The sequence below is a fragment of the Perognathus longimembris genome, chromosome 8 (genome assembly GCF_023159225.1).
Source record: "Perognathus longimembris pacificus isolate PPM17 chromosome 8, ASM2315922v1, whole genome shotgun sequence".
NCBI classification, from domain to species: domain Eukaryota; kingdom Metazoa; phylum Chordata; class Mammalia; order Rodentia; family Heteromyidae; genus Perognathus; species Perognathus longimembris.
This window is the reverse complement of record NC_063168.1, coordinates 52,280,476-52,305,164: the sequence shown is the minus strand read 5'-3', so window position 1 is coordinate 52,305,164 and position 24,689 is coordinate 52,280,476. Positions and strand designations below refer to the sequence as shown.

At 35.5% G+C, this 24,689-nt stretch overlaps 1 protein-coding gene across 3 annotated transcripts in view; it reads right to left on the bottom strand.

The window, feature by feature from the left end:
• Positions 1–24,689, bottom strand: part of Sos1 (SOS Ras/Rac guanine nucleotide exchange factor 1) — a 117,748-nt gene that overhangs the window by 33,468 nt on the left and 59,591 nt on the right. For 2 of the 3 annotated variants that reach the window (XM_048353084.1, XM_048353086.1), the window contains exons 7-14: positions 21,163–21,273; positions 20,274–20,372; positions 12,462–12,589; positions 11,022–11,677; positions 2,086–2,167; positions 1,578–1,700; positions 1,202–1,305; positions 233–455 (exon numbers count right to left, since the gene is read on the bottom strand). In XM_048353084.1, the coding sequence (XP_048209041.1) occupies positions 233–455; positions 1,202–1,305; positions 1,578–1,700; positions 2,086–2,167; positions 11,022–11,677; positions 12,462–12,589; positions 20,274–20,372; positions 21,163–21,273 (1,526 nt within the window). The remainder of the gene's footprint in view (positions 1–232; positions 456–1,201; positions 1,306–1,577; positions 1,701–2,085; positions 2,168–11,021; positions 11,678–12,461; positions 12,590–20,273; positions 20,373–21,162; positions 21,274–24,689) is intronic. The other variant, XM_048353085.1, reaches the window with a different exon arrangement.

Sequence of the window (24,689 nt, the reverse complement as noted above, 5' to 3'; positions counted from 1 at the left end):
GCTTCATAAACTAGGGACACCTGCAAAAAGAAGGACAGCATAAATTCAAGCAGAACAAAAGAGACCAAAGGTGTAAAAGAAGTAGAACTGCTTTGCAAACTTTATTGCTGCTATACAGTTCATATGCCATCTCATTAAAATCTTATGACAACTCTACAGGACAGAAACAGTTCTGCATTTAAAAACTTAACTCTTCCACAATGACTAGCAACTTGAATGTCAGATTACATACCTATATAGATCTGATTCAAGTAAAGTAAGTTGTCTGGCAATTTCTATTGGGTGTAAGGTGAGTAAGTCAAAAGTCTCCGTGTGCCCAGGTCTGCTTATGTGCCACTCGATGGTGGGAGGTGAACTCTGAAATGTAATATTATGACCCGGTCCATTGTCTCTTGCAATTTTTTTCCTTTGGATTATCTTAGTGATGGATTCAACCCATTTTTTCATTGCTTTACCTGAAATGCATTATATATATTTTAAACACTTAAAATTTCTCTAGTTACTTTTTGTAAACTAATTAAAATCACATCAGTGATACCTGAGTCTACAGTATCTATAAAATTCATATGACCAAATAAAAATTGAAAGTTCCCCTTTCCTAGTCCCCTCTCATTTTACAAATAACCGCTGCTAATAATTTATATGTTAGTATCCTCTAGATCATTTCTAAATAAAACTAGGAACATATACTGTTCTGAACTTTAGTTCTAAACATTACCTTAATTCTCCTCAAAAACTTTTATTTTCCACAAATTCAAAGATTGGTAAGGATTATATAATTCATCATTAATCTAATTAACACTGAATTTTATAGACCAAACAGTATTAGAAGACTGAATCCCTCATATCAGCCTGAGTGTTGAGGTGGTTGTATTTTTTTACTGTATAGGAAAGTATATTTTAAACTTTAATTTTCTGAGTTTCATTTAGAGTACACACAGAAATAAAAACAAGATTGTCTAGACCCTCTTGGGAGTCACATACTTGTAGGATGCTTTAAACTAGAAGGGAAATTTTGGACACTATCAAATCTAGCTCTTCACCTTTCTGATAGAAAAGTACAGTTTAATCCAAGTAACTTTGCCCAAAGGCATATACCATCATAAGTATTCCTTAGCACTTATCTATAAGGCTATAAATTGATAAGCATAATACTGGTTCTTTCATTATCTATAAAACTAGGCATTTATGAAAAACATACCTCTTACTGTTCCAATAAATTCCTCCATTCGTTGCAAAAGATCTGCATCTCTTTCAAAATCATAAAAGTGGTGTTCTACCCAGTGTCGGCAAACATTTAACACTCTATGGCATTAACAAAAAATTAAATCACAAGGGAACACAAACAAATGTTTTTCACAATGAATGGTACAAACAAAAATAGAGTAACTTTTGACAAATTAAATAATCTTTCAAAATTCTAATTAATATACAGATACAATCATTTCTGACAACTTCTCTTCTTTAATTCATTCCTTTTATGTTATCTTATTGCTTGGGAAAGGTCCTTATTTACTTCAACTTTGAAACTGAAATTTGACAAACACTGTTTGCTGCAGTTATTATTTAATACTTACCGCAGTTGCACAGGTTGTATGTATTCTTTTCTAAACCTTTTTAGTTCTGCACTCAGGGGTTGATCTCCATTCTCTATAGCTATCCGATCAGCTTCTGTTGGCTCAGGCTCTGGAATTTCAAACCTAAGAGACAAAACATTAATGAAAATATTAATTGTAAACAGAAATATACAAACTTCTTCACTTGTTAGCATAGTCAAGAGAAAACTACAAAAAAAATTACTGAGGTTTTATATACGTCAAAGAAACCACTGAGGCTTCTGTAATACAAAAACTAATGATAATATTTGAAAAAAGAAGTTAATACTTGCCAATATAGATAAAACTAGAAACATAAAGACACATGTAGAATCTAAAAATAAATATGACTTATAAAACCATGGGATGTTCATTTTTGGTTTGTACAATAACTCTAAATCAGCTGACATAATTTTCAAGGCTAACCAACGTTCCATGCCTAGTCTCTTTTTAAAAATAAAGGCTTTAAAACATTTAAAAATGTACATACCTTTCTATTATAAGACTCAATAATTCTTGAGGTTTACAAAAAGATCGGTATGTTGTAAGAAATGTCCGAACGAAATTGGGATCTAAGAAGAAAAAGGAAAGACACATTAAAGTCTTTAATTCTGATTTATCTATATTTTCAAGAGATCTAATAGTCAATTTCAAAATTCTTCACTGCTTTAACATGTAGGATGCTTTCAACTTCGTAATGTTCTACTGTTGGCTTCAGTGCTTCCTAAATCTGTGGTAAAAATATTGATATTAAAATTCATGTCACCTATTTTTTGCATTCAGCATTCTGAGACCCAGTCTTAAATTCATTGCTGACTACAGGAATGCACAAACAAAAGCAAAGATTAAGCACTGAACCCAGCTCACACCTGTGACCTCGGTCTCAGTGTATCACCAGTTAGTTTATATTCCTAGTAAGAAGGAAGGCAACAACATAGCCTATGCATTTCCTGACATCCACATGAGTTTATGTAGGATTAGCTATCTTCATTTCTTCAAGTCATGTTACAGAGTCAACCACTTGAAAATGAATCTGAGGGCTGGGAATATGGCCTAGTGGTAAAGTACTTGCCCAGGAAGCCCTGGGTTCGATTCCTCAGCACCACATATATAGAAAAAAGCCAGAAGTGGAGCTGTGGCTCAAAAGGTAGAGTATTAGCCTTGAGCAAAAATAAGCCAGGGACAGTGCTCAGGCCCTGAGTCCATGCCTCAGGATTGGAAACAAAAACAAAACAAAAACAAAAATGAATCTGAGAAAGTAGTGGATTAAGTTACATTCAGTTTCTAAAGTATTTTAATTGCCAGGGGCTTTATTGATAACTGCTAAAACATGCTTATGAGCATCTGTAAGCTATTACATACAATTACCAACCAGATCACAATTATACAAAGTGTTGTTTTGGTCCTGTTCCCAACTATTAGTTCTTTTTTTCCCCAAGAAGTAACAATGAGAATTAAATCATAAAAGCAGGAGTCTCCAACTCCTTCCATGAAAGGACCTACTTTTCATTCATATCTCTGTAAAGTAAAACAGGAGGCTCACTGAGTAAAATCACTTCTACAGGCTTGGCCTACTCCTATCTTTTCTTGACAGCAATCTCCCAAGTTGTGGAGAAAGGCTGTCATATGCATAGGGGACATGAACACAAAAAGCTGTTGCCGTCAGTGTGACGAAAAAACACCTTCCCTTACTGTTAAGAAATAGTCATTCCCTTCTATAATTCACTTTTACCAAGGTCTACAAATAGTTCTAAGAGACTTTAAAAAAAAGGAGGTGAAAGGTCATTAACTTGAGTTGTTTGTGGGTATACTCTCCTACTTAGTATGGGCTGTTGACTCAAATGGTAGTTTCCCTGAGTCAGTTTCCCTTTATTTTTGTCAGACAACACATACTGTGGATCAAAGTTTTATAAGAAGTGTTTATCTTTTCTTGGCACATGATTTAGCAAAAATCAAGATGTACTTTGAATTTTTTTATTTGATTCTACCTGATTAAGAAGCACCCTAAATTTTGCCTTAAAATCCTTATAACATACTTTTTAGCCCTAAGGCAAATTCACAGATTTATTATGAAGCAGAAATCTTTATCAAATCTACTATTACATGTGGTTGTCGAGACAATGAATCAATTTAAGTAACAAATACGGTGAATTTTAAGTTATAATGCTTTTTCAATTTAAAGAAAAAGTTGCCTAATAAAAATACGTTATTGGTTTTGTTTTGAGATAGGGTCTCAATATGTAGCCTAGGCTGGCCTCAACTCAAAATCCTCCTGCATAAGCCTCCCATATGCTAGGATTACAGGTGTGTATCACCACACTTGGCTTTAAAAAATACATTGATTTTTTTTGCCTTATTTATTTATTTATTTTTAAATACATTGATTTTTAAATGTTCCATTTTCCTTTAGTTTTATACCTCTGAGCCTTGAGTGGGTTACTGGTAAAAAGCAATTTAAATACATTTAATTCCTTAATAATTTCCTTTCTGTTGGTATTTTATTGTTTGTCTTCAGTTCCAGAGTTCCTCAGTTAAAGACTAATGTCTCAACCAGAAGAACAGATTTTAAAACAGAAGGCTGTACAAGATTTTAAAACAGAGATTTTTATCGGTTTCATCACAATCTTCCCTTTCAAGAATCTTCTTCCTGTTCTGCAAATCTATTTGTAAGGTGAGGCCACTCAAAACAGCATGTGTTTAGGAAGCAACAGCAGTGGCAACATGGGGACACTCAGCTGTCACTGCTGGAGAGAGCCCCTGTACTCAGTACAAAGGTCTCCAAGTATCCCTGCTCTACGCTCCAAATTTAGGATATACCCACTCCCTCCTATGAAGGGAAGTTTATTTCGGTCTGAAGATTTAAAAACAACATCTAGAACTCTCTCTTTACAAATGATATCCAAAGTCAGGCTAAAATGTTGTGGGCTATCAAAGATACCTTGAAGTTCAAAATAAAAGCAAAAAATATGTTTTAAGAAAACTGGACTTTTCATCTTCTTAAGTCACTTCAGTACTTTAGTAACTGATGATGACATTAGAAAAGACATAGTGTGCCTCAGTGCCACATCAGTCCCTGGTGGCTGTTATCTAATGCCCTCATAGACCTTTCACCTCATTTACCCACAGGATCTCTAATATGCAAGGGGCAGGTGAAAATTACTAAGGTATCTAATGCTACACAGGGCAGTGGCAGAGCTAGAAGGATTCCTGAGTTGGTGCTTGGTGCTCTTTTCTACCATGACATGTCACTTCCCTGGATTAAAGAGTTCCATAGGAGCTAGGCACATAGCAAACAGAATAGAATACCCCCTACTCGTGTGAGGCCCTGGTGATGGACATGGGCCCAGTACCTCAAAACAGAGGATCCCTAAAGAATTCCCCAGCTGTAAGATCTAAATATAAACAACTTATTCATGAGTTAATCACTATAGAAATTTACATAAATGATTAGTTCAAATGTAGTTGTAATTGCTAATCTTCACTAAAGTTACTAGAAGCTACTAAGAAATGAGCAATGGCATTGTTACTTTGTAGTCTTAGTAAGTCTTCTTCCAGATTTTAGGAAGTAGCAGTTGTACCTTCCTGTACACTGTATTCTAAAGAGAGCTTCTGGCAATGAAACAACACCCCTACAAGCATCACTGTTGTAGTAGGTTCTAAAAATGACTCAAGTTTAAACTATTTTTAGCTTTGGTTGGAAGTTAAGAGCAGGCTTCCCAGTAAGGGGAAGAATAAGGCAAGAAGCTAGGCTACGTATATCTCATGCTGTTATTCTTTTTTGCATCTAAAGAATTTTTTTAATTACTAAGGAATTAAATAATTTAACATAGAGAGAACATAGCTATATCTGAAATTTTGCACAGAAAAGCCCACCTACTCCAGAAGTTACTCTCCTACTACATTGATTTTTTCACTTCAGTGACTACAACCTATACCATGCCATATTAACCACGGAAATTTTTATCTCACTGATGACGTAAAAAGCTAAATGATTTGATACTAAAATATACCCATCAATAAGGACAGGTTATATGATTTTGTAAGAAAACAAAACGTGGCTCCTGCCTGTAATTCTAGCTACTTAGGAAGCTGAGATCAGGAGGATCATAGTTTGAGGACAGCTCAGGCAGAAAAGCTGCTTGCCCTGCAAAAGGGCAGGCATGGCTCAAGCAGTAGAGCACCAGCCTAGCAAGTGCGAACCCGAGTTGAAACTCCAGTAGTGAAAAAGGAAAACAACAACAACAACAACAACAAAAACCAAGTACTTATTTTAACAGGCAGTGATAAAAGCTCAGAAATATTTATTTGGTTGTGAACAACCATCATCTACCTTTATTCTAAAATAGTATTTCAGAAATTGAAGGCAGACACATATAAAACAAAAACCAGTCCAAGTTTTTCTTCAGAACACAAGCATAAAGTCATAAAGAAAATAAAAACTAGTTTAGATGTTCCCTTTCTGTTTATCACTTGTTTACAAAGGTTATTTACAAAGTTATTCCTCAAATATAACCCCCTAATGCACTTCCATATGATCAATAACAAAAATTTTTTCTTGCAGTTTTTTTCTGCTTCAACATAGGTAACATGACTCTTCATTTTGAATTCTTTCCCCCTGCACTAAGATTTCACCATGGTCACTAGCTTCTCTCTCTCCCACCCTCTCTACAAATACCTGTTAACCCTAAGCTTGGATAGTTCCAGGCTGTTTCAAACACAAGATACAGTTATTGTTTTCTGCTGGTTTTCTATAGCTGCCTCCGTCTCCCTAACTATAAAACCTTTCATTGTTATTTTACTGCACAATTGTTCCCAAATTCTATGATTTCAGAATATACCTAAATTAATATTTAGAATGTTTAATGGTGAGGTGATAAAACTAATACCTGTGTCCCCATTTTGATTAGTACTTGACATTTTATATGGCAAGAATGATGAGACTAATAATGAATGTCCCTCCCCCCACAGTCGTTAATCAGGATGTCTGCTCATGTGATAATACTCCCTTTAATATAGCCATTTAAAAGCTGCAAGAAACAATACACTCCTCAGAAAGGACTTATAAACAATCACTCTTGAATTCCTTAAAAAAGGAAACAGACGCTATGCTGACGCACAAACACTTTTTAAAAAAAAACCAGAGTTTAAAAATAGAGCACTGCCCTATAGATCAAAAACTGTTCAAAAGATTTTAAAAAGTTAAATGCCTAAACTTACAGAAGACACATACTCAAAAACTATTACAGATTTAACATTTTACATATGAGTGCACAGAACAGAAATACTTCAAAATATATTCTAGTTTAGGTTTTTTTCAACTCCATCTTTGATAAAGGTTCACTATGCAAAGGAAGCTCTCTTTCCTCAAACCTCATATAAAAAGCTTTCATTTCCATATAATGTCAGTTCTGGAATCTTTACCAAAGGGCCATCTCATTTTTCCAAAATAGAGCTGGATACACCACCAACAAGCATTTCTCTACTTACATTGTTAGGTTTCAATAGTAAACTTACTACATATTACTGGCTATAACAACTTTATGAAATAAACTTCCTACTCCCAATGTCTTCCTTGGGCACATTGCTTTGTGATTGCTTACTCAAAGTAAGGAAATAGTCTCTTCATACTACTGCCAGATTTAGAATCATCCACCCATCTGGTAATTCTCCACCCCACCCTAAGCCCCTAGCATTTGGGAATACATCCCAAAGCTCTGATATACTCAGTGAAGACAGTTCAAAAACACTAGAGCAAAAAGTCCAGTTGTAATTAAATTCCACAAAAGATCCACTGCATCATTTACACAAGGAAATCACTTTTTAGTTCACCTAAATTTAACTATTTTTTCTTTACCAGAAAAAATTCCTTTTATAGAATAAATGACAGCAACAGACTAATGACTGTGTTATACCAAAACATAGAATGGGCCAGGTGTGGTGACACTACCTAAAACTCCAGCACTTGGGAAGCTGAGGCAGTTTGAGATCAGCCTAGACTACATAAACAAGATCTTGTCTTAGTAAGTAGAAATAACACAAAATAATAATGAAATGACATGCCTGGAAGCATAAGTCAGTGATAGAATGTCCAGCTTACATAAGGCACTATACTCCAATGGCAGCACTTTGTCAGAGAGAGAGAGAGAGAGAGAGAGAGAGAGAGAGAGACAGAGACAGAGACAGAGACAGAGACAGAGACAGAGAGACAGACCTAACCATATATAAAAATCTATGCAGTACAACAGCAGTTTAGCTAGTCAGATGTTTCAAGAATGTGAATATTTTTATTTCAAGATGAAATGAATACACTTTTATATTAGCCATTCACATGATGTAATTCCTTTTACTTTTATCATTTACCCATAACGTTTTTTAAAAATTCCATTATATTCTAGTAATGAAAAAATTCACTTGGAATGAGTCAGTATAATATGGTGGAAGTTACTCTGCAAAGTAAGAGATCTAATTTCTTCAAGGAATTTCTGGAACTAAAAATGATTTGTAGCAAATCATATGTAATCTTCAGGGATCCTGGTTTTTATCTATACAGTGAGGGCTTGGACATTTCTAGCAAGAGAGATTTACAGCCTCCCCCTTTGTAAATTGTTGTTGAATGCTTTGAGGAATCAAGTTGGCTGAAGCCTTATAACTAAGTCTCCTTTAAGCAAAGTCAAACCAGTTTCTCTCCTGTTTGATTTTTTTTGACAATGTCTTACCAACCTATAGTAATCTAAAAAAAGCATCTAAGTCTGTCCTACAGCATTAGTTATTAATTTTTCCCATATATTTTATACAGTGACTTTTATTATAATTCTATAGTAAAAAAGTGGAAGTTAAATGTTAGTTTTGTTTCAAAGTAAGCCATAACCTGTATTGCATATTCTTCAATAAAAATACCTATTAACCAACTACTCATATCAAAATTCCTAGTTTATTAAAGCTGAACAAAGGTGAAAAATAAGTAGACCAGTTCTTAAGACAATGGAAAATGGATTTGTTATTATCATAAGCAGATACAAGACCATTTCAGCTAGAGGAGACCTTAAAAATAATTGGTGGGCAGGTACCAGTGGCTCACACTTGCAATCCTAGCTCCACAGGAAGCCAAGATCTGGGGATTGTGGTTAGAAGCCAGCCCAGGCAAGAAAGTCCATGAGGCTCCAAATAACCACCAAAAAGCTGGAAGTGGAGCTATGGCTCAAGTGGTAGAGTGCTAGAGACCCCAAATTCAAGCCTCAGTACTAACACAAAATAACAGCAACAATAATAATAGATTTCATGTTGTCAAAAGCACATTCTATATTGCCAGTAATAAGTTCAGTGAACAAGCCTTAAGGAATGTCTAAACTAAATAATAACACTAACGTGCATGTTCTACAAATGACAGTTTTTGGTAATCAAGTTATAGCAGTAATATATTTGACATAAAAACAAAATATAATGTACTACATAATAAATATAATATATTTGACATAAAATACATTTCAAGGAACACTGACAAAATTGGCTATGGTTTAGGGGCTTATTTGGTAGAAACGCCTGCCTAACAAGAAAAAAACTGAGTAACAACACTTTTAAAACCAACACTAAGGGCTGGGAATATGGCCTAGTGGTAAAGTGCTCGCCTTGTATACATGAAGCCCTGGGTACCATTCCTCAGCACCACATATATAGAAAAAAGCCACAAGTGGCACTGTGGTTCAAGTGGCAGAGTACTAGCCTTGAGCAAAAAGAAGCCAGGAACAGTGCTCAGGCTCTGAGTTCAAGCTCTAGGACTGGCAAAAAACAAAACAAAAGAACCAACACTAGCATTTTACTTTTCAGGACATTACTAGAAGGAACTTTTCTAAAAACAAATTTTGTCTTTCATTTTATTTTTTAGATCAGTAAAATGAACACACTGAATGCAGAAGTATCTAGGTGAAAAACTAAATAAACACTGAATCCTGGAGTAGTTATCTCCTGCTGCCTTCAACATGTCTCAGTGATGGCCTCCTACTACCAAATAACGTGTGCTTCAAGAACCTAAACTACTTGTAAAGCTAGCCCATGGAAATAATATTGTACTACTCTAGAAAGACTAGAAAAAAAAATCTATACCACTTAGAGATCAAATAAACTAACATCAAAACGAAACTGAATATTAGCTTATTTATCCCAGTGACATGTACATATGAAACATTTTTATAAAGTAGTTTAACAGATAAAAACACGAATTTAATTTCCCTTCTTTCAAAATGTCCCTGATAATTCTCAGCCATGTAAATAGTTCTGGTGGGTTTTTTCCCCCTAAATATGTTGAATGGAGAAACATTAAGTTCTATTCGTCTTTACTTAAGTAAATTAACGAATCCATTTAAAAGATTGATTTAACTAGTGCCAGAATAGAACAGAATAGAAAACTGAGTATACGCTTTATAGGACTTTTTAAATGGAAGAAAAACTTCTCCAGAAAAACATATTTCCTAAGTACAGAAATATATTTAACCGGGAAATAGTGATAAAATCTAATCTTGACATACAATATTTAAGAATATAACTTGTTAGTCACATCTGATTTGAAACCACTTATATGTCTTTTTAATTAAAGCATTCCTTGAAAACAGGTTTACGTCTATATTTTTAAAGAGCTTTCACATACATTTCATTAATTCTAACATACAAATGCAGTTGTTTGATATTTAATATTTTTACATGACAAATTAGTTGTGAGACATTAGAACACTGCCAAGTGAATGTGCAAAAATCAAAGTTTAGTGCTCTTTCCACTCCCCAACTCTAGGAAACTGTACAATTACAATGATCAGACTTCCTACTACACAAGAGAATTTGAAGACTGAAGAACAGATGACCATGTTACCTTATCACAAAAAAAAATTACTTAAAATTACTTTTTTATGCTCCTTATCTCTCAACCACTATAGCTGATACCTAGATGTTTAAACAGGTTTATCTCTTAAAAACTGCTAAGGTGAGAGCTATTCTCTTAAGTAACAGTAATATCTTTTCCTAAGTAATGTTAAGAAAAAGTACTAGAAAATGGCTTGAAGGGCTTACAAAGCCAGCACAATTTTAATGATGGATGTATACTAAAATTTTTTACTTATTTTTATCATATCAATAATGGAAAGAGAAGAATAATCAAATAGAGAAATAGAAAAACTTTTTAGGTGCCAATGCTGACTTGTTACTAATTTTAGTTTTGTTTCTGCTGCTGGGCAAGTTTAGCCAAGGAACCTCCTTTTCTCATCTGTAACTCTGATAAGGTGAAGAAGAAGAAAAGTTTAAAATTTCAAGACATGAAAAGTGGTGGAGCCAGTCTTTGTTGTTAAGTTTGCTTTCTATTTTAGACACAATAACCCAGACAGCAAAGACAATTAGCTTAAAGCAGGAAAACAAAGTTAATAGGCACTTCTTATTTCTTACCTGCATACATATGGTATGTAAGCCTTTCTATAAGTTTAATAACAGTTCCTGCTTTGATAATTGGAATTCCAGCCTTGGGCTGCATGTTCTCTTCAAATATAATATTCTCTTCAGAGTCAGGCTCTGCAAATCTATACACATCAGCACTAGGAAGCCTCATTTGCTCCTCCTTCTCTTCCTGTAGCATTGTTACATCAAGCATCCTTTCCAGTGTACTCCGATACTGTAAAGATATCAATGCTGCCATCCAATTGTTTTTCTCTTCAGCTGACTTGGCAGAAAATATAACACTATTTTCATCTTTTAGAATTATTTCAAAAGCATGCTTGTATTCATTGGTGTCATCTTTATCATTAATTTGTACCTTTCGCATAAAAAACTTTTCTTTAAGACGATATTCTGCATTGCTAGCACCAGGAAGTCTTGGCTGCCCGTGATTTGATTTACAGCAAATCATTAAGCCATCAAAGAGAAATATGTGCCTCTCATGTTTGGCTCCTACACGTGTAAGGGTTCCTTCCATTATAAATTCATTGCAACACTGTCCAATGTCTTTTCCCTCCCAACCATCAATATTCTTCTGAATCTCGTTCATTTTCTTGATTGCTAGTTGTTTCCCCTTCATTTGTTGACTATAAAAACGACACGCAGATTCACTGGGATAAAGGAAAAGGCATTATTAGTATACCTATGAGAGGATATAAGTTCATGTAAATAAAAGACAGGTAAAAACTAGATTGTAAAAAAAAAATCACACTGATAAAGTGTTCATGAATATGCCAAATACATTAGTGCTATAACCACTATACAATTTTTAAATTAAAGCAACACAGAAAAATTTTCAATGCTCTAAAAAAACCAAAAGCTACTAACAAAATTCAACCTTATAAATTCAGCTACAGAATGATTATTTCTACCTTGTCTACTAAATATTTAAAATGACAATATTAAAAAGTAGCCCTATATAGTGAAAAAAGAAATTTAAGAGATTAAAATTAATTACAAGTGTTTAAATAGACAAGACCCAAAGCTAAAAACATGGAGCACATACTATAATTAGGAAAGTGGAAGCGATGTTATTAGAATTAATGCCTCAAGTTACATAGTCCCTAAAATAAAGGACACTACTAATTTTACTTTGACAAAACAATGATGTTGACATAAATCTACTCAATACATTTTGCTCTAGCTCTCCTTTAGCTTACCAGTTGATTCTCAGGAGGTCTTGTCTGCGAGTATGCAAGGAAAATGCACAAATATGAAAGGTTTTTCAAACAATAACAAATTCTCTTGGCTTTGATGTCACTTCCTCTGAAAGACCAAGCTTGTCACTAAAACTATTTTCTTCATTGTTTACTTGAGTAGGGAACTGGGATCCCTGAGATTATACCACAATATTCAGAGTGACTAGGAGGACATGTAAAAAGTGAGCATATTCACCTCAGTCTTCGTTTAGCAAGACTTTTAGAACATATTTTTTCCATACCACTTTGAACATTAAGCAAAGCTGTTATTGCTTGTTTCAAACATTCCTTATCTTCTTGATCTTCACTCTTTTCTTCTAACTGCTGCAAAGCAAAAGGGACAAGGACAAATCTGAACATAGACTATTTTTTGAACAAAATAATAAACCTATTTTATATATAAGGATAAAAATTACATTCATTCAACACTTTCTATCACAATAATTTTAAATGTGTTACAAGACATATTCTTTTAAAAGTGGTTTGGGGGCTGGGAATGTGGCTAGTGGTAGAATGCTTGTGTAGCATGCGTGAAGCCCTAGGCCTGATTCCTCAGATACTACATAAACAGAAAAAGCCAGAAGTGGCACTGTGGCAAAAGGGGTACAGTGCTAGTTTTGAGCAAAAGAAGCTCAGGGACAGTGCCCAGGCTGAGTTCAAGTCCCAGGACTGGGAAAAAAAAAAGTGTTTTTCTTCATGTATTTTCTTTATCTGTAGTAACATGTAACTACATTTTCCACATTAAATACCAAGACATGCTATACCTCATGACAATTATGTGCAATTTCTCAACCTATGTATTATTGAAAAGAAACAAGAGGCATAAACTGCCTTTTAACTATAACAGGACTAAGCATAGCACACATAAATAAGATTTTTTAAGTGTAGAATTTGGTCTTACTTAGGTCTCTGATCTCTATATTAATTACTACTGTTATAAATATAGGACTTGGGATTCTTATTATGATGTGGTAAGATATGCAGGATACACTATCATGAAAAGGAACCTCAAACACAAGCCTATGATTTAAAAAAAAAATTTTTTTTTTGAGATGGGGTCTCACCCTCGCCCAGCCTGGCCTAGAACTCTTGGACTCAAGTGACCCCCCCCTCCCCAGCTTCAGCAGGATTGAGACTATAGATGCACACCATCACAACGACTCGACTTGTGTGTGACCTTAGGCAAGCTTCTTGATCTTATTTTTCTTCTGAATAGAGATTTTTTTAAAAGCCTTGTCATGTCTCCTTTCTAAAGCTGATGTTAAAAACCAAAGTGCTTTGTAAATGGTAACACACAAACTGAGTGTACATGTTTTCTTTGTAGTTCTATACAATGAACATTAGTATCATAAAGAATTCCTGATTGTATCTACATGTTAAGATGTCAAGTGAAGGTAGGAATATGAACCTCAAGTACATTTCAATTAGTAGCAAATATCTATGTATGCCAGAACTAGGTAATAATTATTAATGGCAAATACAATAAAGTAGCTTTTTTTTTTTTTTTGGAGTCAGTACCAAAGTTTGAACTCAGGGTTTTGCACTCTTATTCAGCTCTTTTGCTCACAGCTGGTACTCTACATTGAGCCAAACCTCCAGCTTGGTATTTTGCTGTTTTACTCAGATCCCATCCTTCTGAGTAGATAAGGATCATAGGTGTGAACCAGCACCAGCACAGTAAAGGCAGCTTTAATTTGAGTAACAGTTAACAAAGTATAAGTGACAATAACTAACAGTAGTTCAGTAATTTCCTAAACTTGATTCTGGTGAACATGAAGAAGTTAGAAAATAGCATTTTATCAATGAAGCTTTTACCAACTTTTTTTGTTTGTGTACTCATTGTAGTGCTGGAGTTTCAACTAAGATTCCTACACTTGAGCTGTGCCCATAGTCCTTTTTTGCTTTAGGTTTTTTTTTTTGTTTTGTTTTTGCCAGTCCTGGGGCCTGAACACTGTCCCTGGGTTCATTTTGCTCAAGGCTAGCACTCTACCAACTTGAGCCACAGCGCCACTTCTGGCCTTCTCTATACATGTGGTACTGAGGAATCGAACCTAGGGCTTCTGTGGCAAGCACTCTTGCCACTAGGCCATATTCCCAGCCCTCACCAACTATTGTAGAAAATTTACTTTATCACAAAGAAAAAGACCTGAAAAATAAAACCACCAAATATTCAAAGTAATGATAAAGAAATTAGTTTTTAGTGAACATCACTATTTATTAGTATTTCAATGAGTTTATGCTCTTTAGAGGTATTTCTTAAAGTTAACCCATTCTTTTCTGCTTCAATAAGAAAATTAGTTACACAAACACACACAGAAAACTTGTAAAAAACAAAAAACAAAAAACAAGAACAACAGGTTTCTTACTCAATGTCCTATAGAAATAACTTATTTAGTCTATGACCATACACCCTGAATGTGCCTGATCTCATCTGATCTCAGAAGCAGGGTTGCACCTGGTTAGTGGTTAGATGGGAGAAATAACTTATTTAAAACATTTTAATAAAGAAAATATATTTTAATATTCAAGTATTTTCAAAGTAATAAATACTATATTTAATACTCAGCTTTCATTATCCAAGTTTCTTATATTTATCAAAACATTACTATTGTCAGGTGCCCAAAGTTTATGCCTATAATCCTATCTCCTTAGGAGGCTGAAAGATCTGAGAACTGTGGTTTGAAGCCAGCCCTGGCAGTCTGAGAGACTCTTATCTCCAATAAACCAGCAAAAGGTGTAAGTAGAGCTGTGGCTCAAATGGTAGAGCACTGGCTTGAATGAAAGAGCTAAAGGAAAGCAGACTGGGCTTGATTTCAAGCCTCAAAACAGTATATACACATATAAAAAGAACAATAAAACTCATAATTTTCATTAGAGTTACCTAAGCAACAAAAATTCAATCTAAAATGTAAAATAAAGAAATTCCACATATAATTCCAAAAATAAAAAGGCTAATATGATGTTCTTCTCCAAAGTATAAAAAACTTAAAAACATACATAGTACCAGGGCATGGGTGTTTACCCCTGTAATCCTAAAACACACACATGAAAATTAGGAGGATCAGGATTCAAGGCCAGCTGGGTAAAAATTCTGAGAGACCCTCATCTCAATCAAAAGCCTCACATGATAGTATATACCTGTCATTCTAGCTCTGCCAGAAGCTGACACTGGGATCCAACCAGGAAAAATATAGTTTATGAGACTCAATTTCAACAAAAAAAAGTTGGGTGTGGTGGCAAGTGTAAATGGAAGGATCACGGTTCAGGCTAGTCAGTGCAAAAATTGAGAGTATTTCAAAAATAATGTGAGAAAAAGAAATGGATTCATGGGTCAAGTGGTAGAGTCCACATCTAGCAAGCTCTAAGTTCAAGCATCAGCACCATCTACCTACACACACTCACACACACACACCCAAAACACACACACCACACACACACACACACACACTCACACACAATCAAGGTGACTTTGATCAAGAGGCTGGACATGTTGACATTAATTGGTACTCAGGCTCAAGGCTAGATTCCAAATAAAAAAGCACTTTTTGCCTCTACTATTCTAAAAAAATTTGCCTCTTACATGAGATTTCTCTTTCTCTCCCTCCCTCTCTCTCTCTCTCTCTCTCTCTCTCTCTCTTGCTTGCTTGCTTGTTTGCTTGCTTGCTTTCATCCTGTGGCTTGAACTCAGGGTCTGAGCACTGTCCCTGGCTTCTTTTTGCTCAAGGCTAGCACTCTACCACTTGAGAGTGCCACTTCTGGCCTTTTCTGTAAATTACATTGGATAATTTTAAGAGACAAATAAAATATTACCACTAACATTATCAAGTTTAGGCTCTAGGCAGAAGAAATCGAACACTGAAAGTTATATACATTAAAAGAAGAGCAACTTGGGCTGGGATTTAGGTCAATGGCAAATCACTTGCCTAGCAAGTGCAAGATCCTAGGTTCAATCCCCAGTATCAAAAAAGACAAGGCAAAACAAAACAAAAAACGCTGGGCACTCGTAGCTCATGCCTATACTCAAAGCTACTCAGGAAGCTGAGATCTGAGAATCGTGGTTCAAAGCTAGGAGAGGGAGGGAGGGAGAGGCAGAGGCAGAGGGAGAAGAGACAGACAGAAAGACAGACGAAGGAAGGAAGGAAGGAAGGAAGGAAGGAAGGAAGGAAGGAAGGAAGGAAGGAAGGAAGGAAGGAAGGAAGGAAGGAAGGAAGGAAGGAAGGGAAAGAAGGATAAAGGAAGGGCAGGCAACTTAATGAAAGTACATCAAAAAATGAACTATTTCACTGAATTGCGAACACACTCAAAAGGACCAGAGATATTTATTAAATCAGCAAGATTTGACATTAATAGGTAGAGACTACTGAGCTTCTGATCCTTAATATTTTTATATTACTAATTCTTGCAACATATCTAATTTCATACCAAATTCTAACACAAAGAATATAAAGATAAACCTGTTTAAATATGCATATAATTTTCTATTCTAAAAACATATTCAAGTTTGCCACTTATCTAACATTTAACTACAGCATTTTGTGTACAGAATACACTGGCATCTTAAAAATATTTTTAGTATTTTGAAAACCGAGATAAGCGCTGGTGGCTCCCCTGTAATCCTAGCTACTCAAAGGGCGCTGAAATCTGCTGAGATCTGCGGATCAGGGTTTGAAGCCAGCCCAAGCAGAAAAGTTCATGAGACTCTTATCTACAGTAAACTACTCAGAAAAGACCAGAAGTGGTGCTGTGGCTCAAGTTGTAGAGCGATAGTCTTGAATACAAAGAGGCTCAGGGACAGTGCCCAGGCCAGAGTTCAAGCCCCAAGACTGGTGAAAACAAATCAAAACAAACAAACAAAAATCATACACACGCCCAAAGTTATTTCAGACTCAAAACTTTTCTGATGAAATAATTTTAGACAGCATTTTTTATCATCATAGCATTAGGCAAATATCTAAAATAAATTTCAGTATAACAGATGACCTTTCTGATAAGCATTCTTTTCTTTTACTTAACAACTGATTTATTTGTTTATTTGTTTTTGTTGCCAGTCCTGAAGCGTGGACTCAGGGCCTGAGCACTGCCCTTGGCTTCTTTTTGCTCAAGGCTAGCACTCTGCCTCTGGAGCCACAGTGCCACTTCCGGCTTTTTTCTATACATGTGGTGCTGAGGAATTGAACCCAGGGCTTCACGTATAGGAGGCGAGCACTTTACCACTAGGCCATATTCCCAGCCCTAACAACTGATTTAAACAGCACTTTTACAGAATAATATTTCAGGCTAACTGACATCAAAGGGGTGGTTTATTATTGCTACAAAACAAAGCCGTAGCAATTAGCATGTACATGAGACTAACAAAGAAGCATCCTCTGTTTAGCAAAGCAATTATTTAATACCATGTTTTCATAGGTGCCTACTTAAGAACATTGTGCAATAACGGTAATTTAACTTTACAAATATAGCTTTTTTAATTAGTTAAAAAATTATATCTTAAGATTACATTACCAAATATGATATTTAACCTCATCTAAGGAATCATAGTCTAAGGCTCAAAAGAAACTCATATACTCTTTAATAAAAGAAATTATATGTTCATAGAAAAAGAGCCACTTTCATCAGCAACTTTTTTGGTAAAGAATTATATAATATACCAAATATTTCTCTTTTGATTATCCTAGTCAGGCACCAGTAGCTCACTCTTGTAATCCTAGTTACTCAGGAGGCTGAGATCTGAGCACTGAGGTTCAAAGCTAGCTGGGGCAGGAAAATCCTTGATATTCTTATCTCCAAAAAAGCCCGAAGTAGAGCTGTGGCTCAGTAGTAGAGCACGAGCTTTGAGCAAAAAAAGTTCAGGGACAGTGCTCAAGGCCTGAGTTCAAGCCGTGGGATCAGCATGCATACACAAGTGAGCAGCACACACACCATCATCAACCCCTCTGTACAATTCATACATGCTAATAACAAAAGAGAAAGGAAAAAATAAAAAGATAATTGGAACAAAAAATTCTGTATTATCAAGAAATGTAAATGGTTTGCTGTTTGCTGTCTGGAACAGATTGCTAAGAGCTTTGTAATTTTGCCTAGTGATTAAATACTAGCCTTTAAACCTTATTTAGCCTTCTCTGTAAGAGAAGACCTAAATCACTACAATGTTAAGTGATCCAGAAAATGGAATGAAAAAATGCAGGGATTCTAGTTTCTCCAGTTTGCTAAATCTAAAGCTTTCTACCTACTCCAGGATTCATTTTAGGGAGCTTGTTTTACTATCTGTTCCTGTAAACTAAAAATATGGTTTCCATAACACATCCTCCATAAAAAAATATCACAATACTAAACAAAATATTTTGATGAAACAAATTTTTATCTAAAGGAAATAATAGGGCTTTAAATTTTCTTAAAACTTTAGTTTATATTTTAAGTAAAAGTTTATTTCACTGGATGCTGTTGGCTCACATCTCTAATCCTAGCTACTCAGGAGGCTGAGATCTGAGGATCATGGTTTGAAGCCAGTCCAAGCAGCAAAGTTTGTGAGACTCTTATTGCCAATAAACTACTTGAAAAAAAAAAAAAGCTGGAAGTGGAGCTGTGACTCAAGTGGTAGTATGTTCACTTTGAGCAAAAGAAGCTCAGGGACAGTGCCCAGAAACAGCATTCAAGCCCTAGGACAGGCAACAAACAAACAAAAAAGGTTATTTCTTTAAAAAGTTTCAATAGCTAATCTCACTTGGCAAGGAAATCATGAAAGGTAAAAACCTATTGTCGATCAAACATAATTCTCCTTCCAACACGGTCAAAGTGAACCAGAAATAGTAACCTCGTAAGTCTGGATCTACCTAATTCAATCATGGTATAAAGCATTACACAAGCAAATAAAAAAAAATTGACTGTACTTCTACTTCTTCTCTACTAGTGTAGTTGAAGGAAGTTATTATGGGTACTTCTGTTAAGTTTCAGTTCAACTTAAAATTTTAAAGATGTCTATTTTAAAATGTGTACTCTTTCAGATTATAATAAAACTAAGATCTCTTCAAGTTTAGAAAGTGGTGAAGGCCAAAATACACAGTTAATAATTGATTTGGCTCCTATTAGCCCTTAGTCCTAAGTGTGTATCACTTACGGCTGGCTATCTGCAGGGGGTAGTGTCAAGATAGGTTGAAAACAAGTGATAACTCGCCAATACAGAAAGCAAATTCCTATATCCCAAAATGATTAGAAAAACAATAGTATTAATAAATGTCTTGTTTTTATGGGGCTATTTTATTAAACACAATATTACTTTCTACTACACTAATTAACTATAGTTCATACAGACTAAAGGTTTCCCTTTTCCTTAATTTCAATGTATAACAAGAAAAGGGTTCCTTTCAGAATTGGTAAGGAACTTTTTACTGGGCTTACACAAATTCACCGTTGCTAAAGCACGTATTAGCAAGTTTGACAGACGTACTTGTAAACCTGAGTAATGAAAACAGGTGAATTAAATTTCTGCATTATTTCAGCCTTATTCTCACACTAGGTCTTTTACCTGAGTCCCTAAATTTACTGAGGTTCCAAAATGGAGACTTGGATGCAAACATCCAATATTGTCAAAGAATGACCCTGTATACAAAGCTCTATGCAGTAAAAATACTCGGTATTAAAGATGAATAAAATATACTATTCTTTTGCATATTTACTTACAATTACTTCTTCACTGGAATAAGAAAATGGTCATATTAATGGACATCAATTCCTCGCCTAATAATTTACAAATGGGAGTGACAAAAAAAAAATTCAAGACCAGGAGTGACAGTTCATGTCTGTAATCCCAGCTACTAAGAAGACAAAAGTAGAAGGCCTGGATAAAAACACAATATCCTACAAAAAAGAAACTAAAGTAGGAAAGACTCAAGTGGGAAAACATTAACTAGCAAGGACAAGGGCATGTATCAATCCTCAGAACCAACACACACACACACACACACACACAAATCACATTGGACATTTCATAAATTCCAATAAGTGTTCTTACCTTCAGAAGTTCAAAGTAATGCAGACAGTGGTAAACAGGGGCTAGCAGTAGCCTGGGTAAAACATACTGAACAGCTTCTTTGAAACCTTCGCCTATTGACTAGAAAAGAAAGTGATTTAATTTTTTAAGTTAAATTTTAAAAAATTCAGACACTGTACAACTTGATTTAAAATTTCATATTCCTTCATTGGCATGGTAGCTCATACCTGTAATCCTTGCTATTTGGGAGGTAGAGATTGGGAAGATTATGATTCTAGGCCAGCCAGAGCAAAAAAAATTCATGAGGCCCCTGTCTTAACAAACAAGACTGGGTATAGTATCACTCACCTATCATTCCAGCTACAATGGAAAGTATAAACAGGAGGCCAGCCCAAGAAAAGAATGAGATACTATCTCAAAAATAACCAGAGCAGCCATTGCACTGGTGACATACGTCTGTAATCCTATCCACTAAGGAGACTGAGATCTGAGGATCATGGTTCAAAACCAGCCTGGGCAGAAAAGACTCTAAGGCTCTTCAATTAACCATCAGAAAGCCAGAATTGGAGTGGGATGCCAGTAACTTACACCTGTAACCCTAACTACTCAGCCCAGGCAGAAAAGTCTATAGGACTCTTATCTCCAATAAACGACCCCCCTGAAAGAAAGCCAGAAGTGGAGCTCCACATCAAGTGGTAGAGCAAAATAAGTAGCCTGGAGGAAAACAGCTCAGGGACAGCGCCTGGCCCTGAGTTCAAGCCCCCAGTACTGGCATATACATGCATACAAATAAAATAACCAGTGTAAAAAAGGCTGGAGGCAAGGATCAAGTGATTAAAAAGCCTGCCTAGCAAGCATAAAGCCTGTGTTCAACCCCTCATATTGCCAGAAGAAGAAAATATGACTATACCTGCAAATAAAGTGCTGCCCCAGGCTTTGATAACTGACTGAGGAAACGATCATGAAAACCAGGTCGTAAAATATCTCGAGCGTATGATTCATATGGATCAAATGCCAGTTCCTTAGAAAATAAAGGTAAAATATAACAAAGAATAAACACAAAAAATGAGCATGACCATACCAGCATAATTATATATTTCTCTTAATGCTCCTAATCAAACACTGAATGACTAAATTAATTATAATTTTAACAGACTAAATCTAATATCCTTAAATAAATAAATTCTTTCTTCTGAGTAACAGGACCATCATATGAGCCATCTCATTAAAGGATTCCAGTAGAGTATAAAGAGTTGCCTTAAGAGTGCAAGAATTACATCTGGAAAATAGTAACAAAGCTTAACTTGAACAACAAAATACAGATATCAGCAATTGGAATGTCTAGTATTTGTTTTCTTATAATTTTAATTTGGTAATAGACTTTTACTTTCACATTCTGTAAAACAGAAGTAACTTTTTGTCGAGATGATATACAGAGGGGTTATAGTTACATACTTATTAATGTAGTGAATACATTACCCCCTTCCTCATTTTTCTCCCACCTTCCCTCCCCCCAGTATACCCCCCCTTGCTTTCATCATTTTTTTAACCTAGAAGTAACTATTTCTAACATCTAAAATTCATTATTGGCTGGCAGTGTGGTTCAAGTGGTATAGTACCTGCCGACCAAGCTAAGGAACCACTGCATCTCCAAGTGTGTGTGTGTGTGCGTGCGTGCGTGTGTGTGTAAAATTCATTGATACGGTTCTCATAAAACTGCCAAAAAAAATTAAGAGACAGGAGAGAGGGAGGAGACAGATAGATAGACTTTAATCTCCAACTAACTAGCAAAAGCCAGAAGTGGAGTGAAAAAGCTGAGTAAGAGCAAGAGGCCCTGGGTCCACGTCCCAGTGTGAGAATAACAACAAAAAAGAATAAGAAAAAAATAAGGTGATTTGTTCTTTTACATGTTTTCAAATTTCACATATTATTTATATATTAATATTTATTTTTTTCTGCAAATTGTTCTGTCAGTTATATTTAGGTTTTAGGATGTGTCTATTCTAATAAATGTTACTCCTCCACTTACTTAAAAATCCTTACTAGTATGTAACTAAAACCAAACAATTACTCAACATATAAAGGTCAAAAATTGACCTCTCAGGGGAATACAATAGCTCAAAAGCTAGGTATGTACGTTCATATAAGACTACTGTCGACATATGGTCTAATATCGACATTACATTTAAAGCCCTAGGCGAACTTTCTTGGGTGTGGCCACGTGGCTACTGTATATGTTCACGATACATTGTATATTGTATATATGTCTACCTGTCCTAGAGAAGAGATAGAAAAACAGGACGTAAGATATCACAAGAAATGTATATACTGCCCTACTATGTAACTGTACCCTTTTTGCACAACACCTTGTCAAAAAATTAGTGTTCAATTAATAAACAAATAAATTTAAAATAAAAAATCCTTACTAGTATTCTACATTATGAATACATTACTGTTCTTTACTCTCTATTGAGTCATGGATAATGTCCCATATTACACAATCATAAAATCCTATAATTAACATGTGCATATATTATGTCCTATCTTATTATTCACATGTGCAAGTAAGTATCTTTTTTTTTTTTTTTTTTTTTTTGGCCAGTCCTGGGGCTTGGACTCTGGGCCTGAGCACTGTCCCTGGCTTCATTTTGCTCAAGGCTAGCACTCTGCCACTTGAGCCACAGCGCCACTTCTGGCCATTTTCTGTATATGTGGTGCTGGGGAATCGAACCCAGGGCCTCACGTATATGAGGCAGGCACTCTTGCCACTAGGCCATATCCCCAGCCCAAGTAAATATCTTTAAAAGCACACTAACCACTTCATTTTGTAGTGCATACTGTTACTTTGATTTATTGATTTCTTTTGAATATATACCCAGCAGTGAATTGTTGGATCATATAGTTCTATTCTGAGCTCCCACCCATAGCATATATAGGTTTGCTTGTTTTTTCTTTGCTCAAGAGCCTTTTTTCCATATGTGCCAATGTTGAGGCTTGAACTCAAGGCTTGGGGACTGTCCCTGCGCTTTTTTGCTCAAGGCTAATGCTTTATTACTGGAGTCACAGCTCCACTTCCAACTTCTCAGAGGTCAACTGGAGATAGATAGTCTCACAGACTTTCCTTCTCAGACTGGCTTTGAACTGTGATCCTCAGATCTCAGAATCCTATTAACTAGGATTGTAAGTGTGAGCCACCAGCTTCTGGCTTTGAGGGTCTTTTTTTTGGGGGGGGGACGGGGAGGTTGTCAATTGTGGGGCTTGAACTCTGGGCTTGGGTGCTGTCCCTGAGCTCTTCAGCTCAAGGCGTGAGCCACCAGCCCCAATGAGTGTCCTTTTGATAATAGACATTTTAATAAAGTAGGCGATCGCTCATTGTAGTTTTGATCTGCCTTTCCTTGATGATTACTTACACAGGAATTTTAGGATTAGATTGATACATACTGGACTGATTATTGTGAGGACAACGACATACTGAAATTGTCCATTCAAAAACATGGTATGGGATGTAGCTCCATTTATTCCGATATTGCTTACGAATCTAGTTATTTTATCTTTCTTAAAGATCTGTAAGATCTTTAGTTAAGATTTATTCTTAGGGGCTGGGGATATAGCCTAGTGGCAAGAGTGCCTGCCTCGGATACACGAGGCCCTAGGTTCGATTCCCCAGCACCACATATACAGAAAACGGCCAGAAGCGGCGCTGTGGCTCAAGTGGCAGAGTGCTAGCCTTGAGCGGGAAGAAGCCAGGGACAGTGCTCAGGCCCGGAGTCCAAGGTCCAGGACTGGCCAAAAAAAAAAAAAAAAAAAATTCATATAAAAGATTTATTCTTAAATACCTTCTAGTAAATGGAGCCTTTTGCCTTTATGCTATATAGTCAATGGATTGTAACTCAGTAGTCACATTGATCTTTCTTCTAGCTACTACACTAAACTGTCTTAATAATATTTTTTTTTGTATTTGCTATTTAGACAGTTATATAGACTACAAATAGGGAAAATCCATTCTGACAATTCCTTTTTTGTCTTTTTGCTAAAGAGAATAGAATGCTGATCAGGGGCAGTAATAGTATTCTTTTCTAGTTTCCGAATTCTCCTACTTAAATATTATAGCTCTCTTAAAATATAGAGAGGGAAATAAAATCTCATGTAATATAGAGTAGATATTAGAGTGACACTACACCAAGAATAACTAGAGACTACAGAATGACTGTCAATGCTAACATATTAAGACTCACATTAGCCCTTGAAGGTTACCAGATTTTCTACCCCATGGTCCCTGAACCATCTAGGCCCTGGACCTCATTTTCCTAGGCACTTCATTTGCCCTATTTTTAATTATAATGCATACTAAGTACCTTATTGTGTAAAAATGTTTTGCTGGATACTACAAATAGGTTATTTTATTTAATTTTCGTACACAAAAAAAATCTTGAGTTG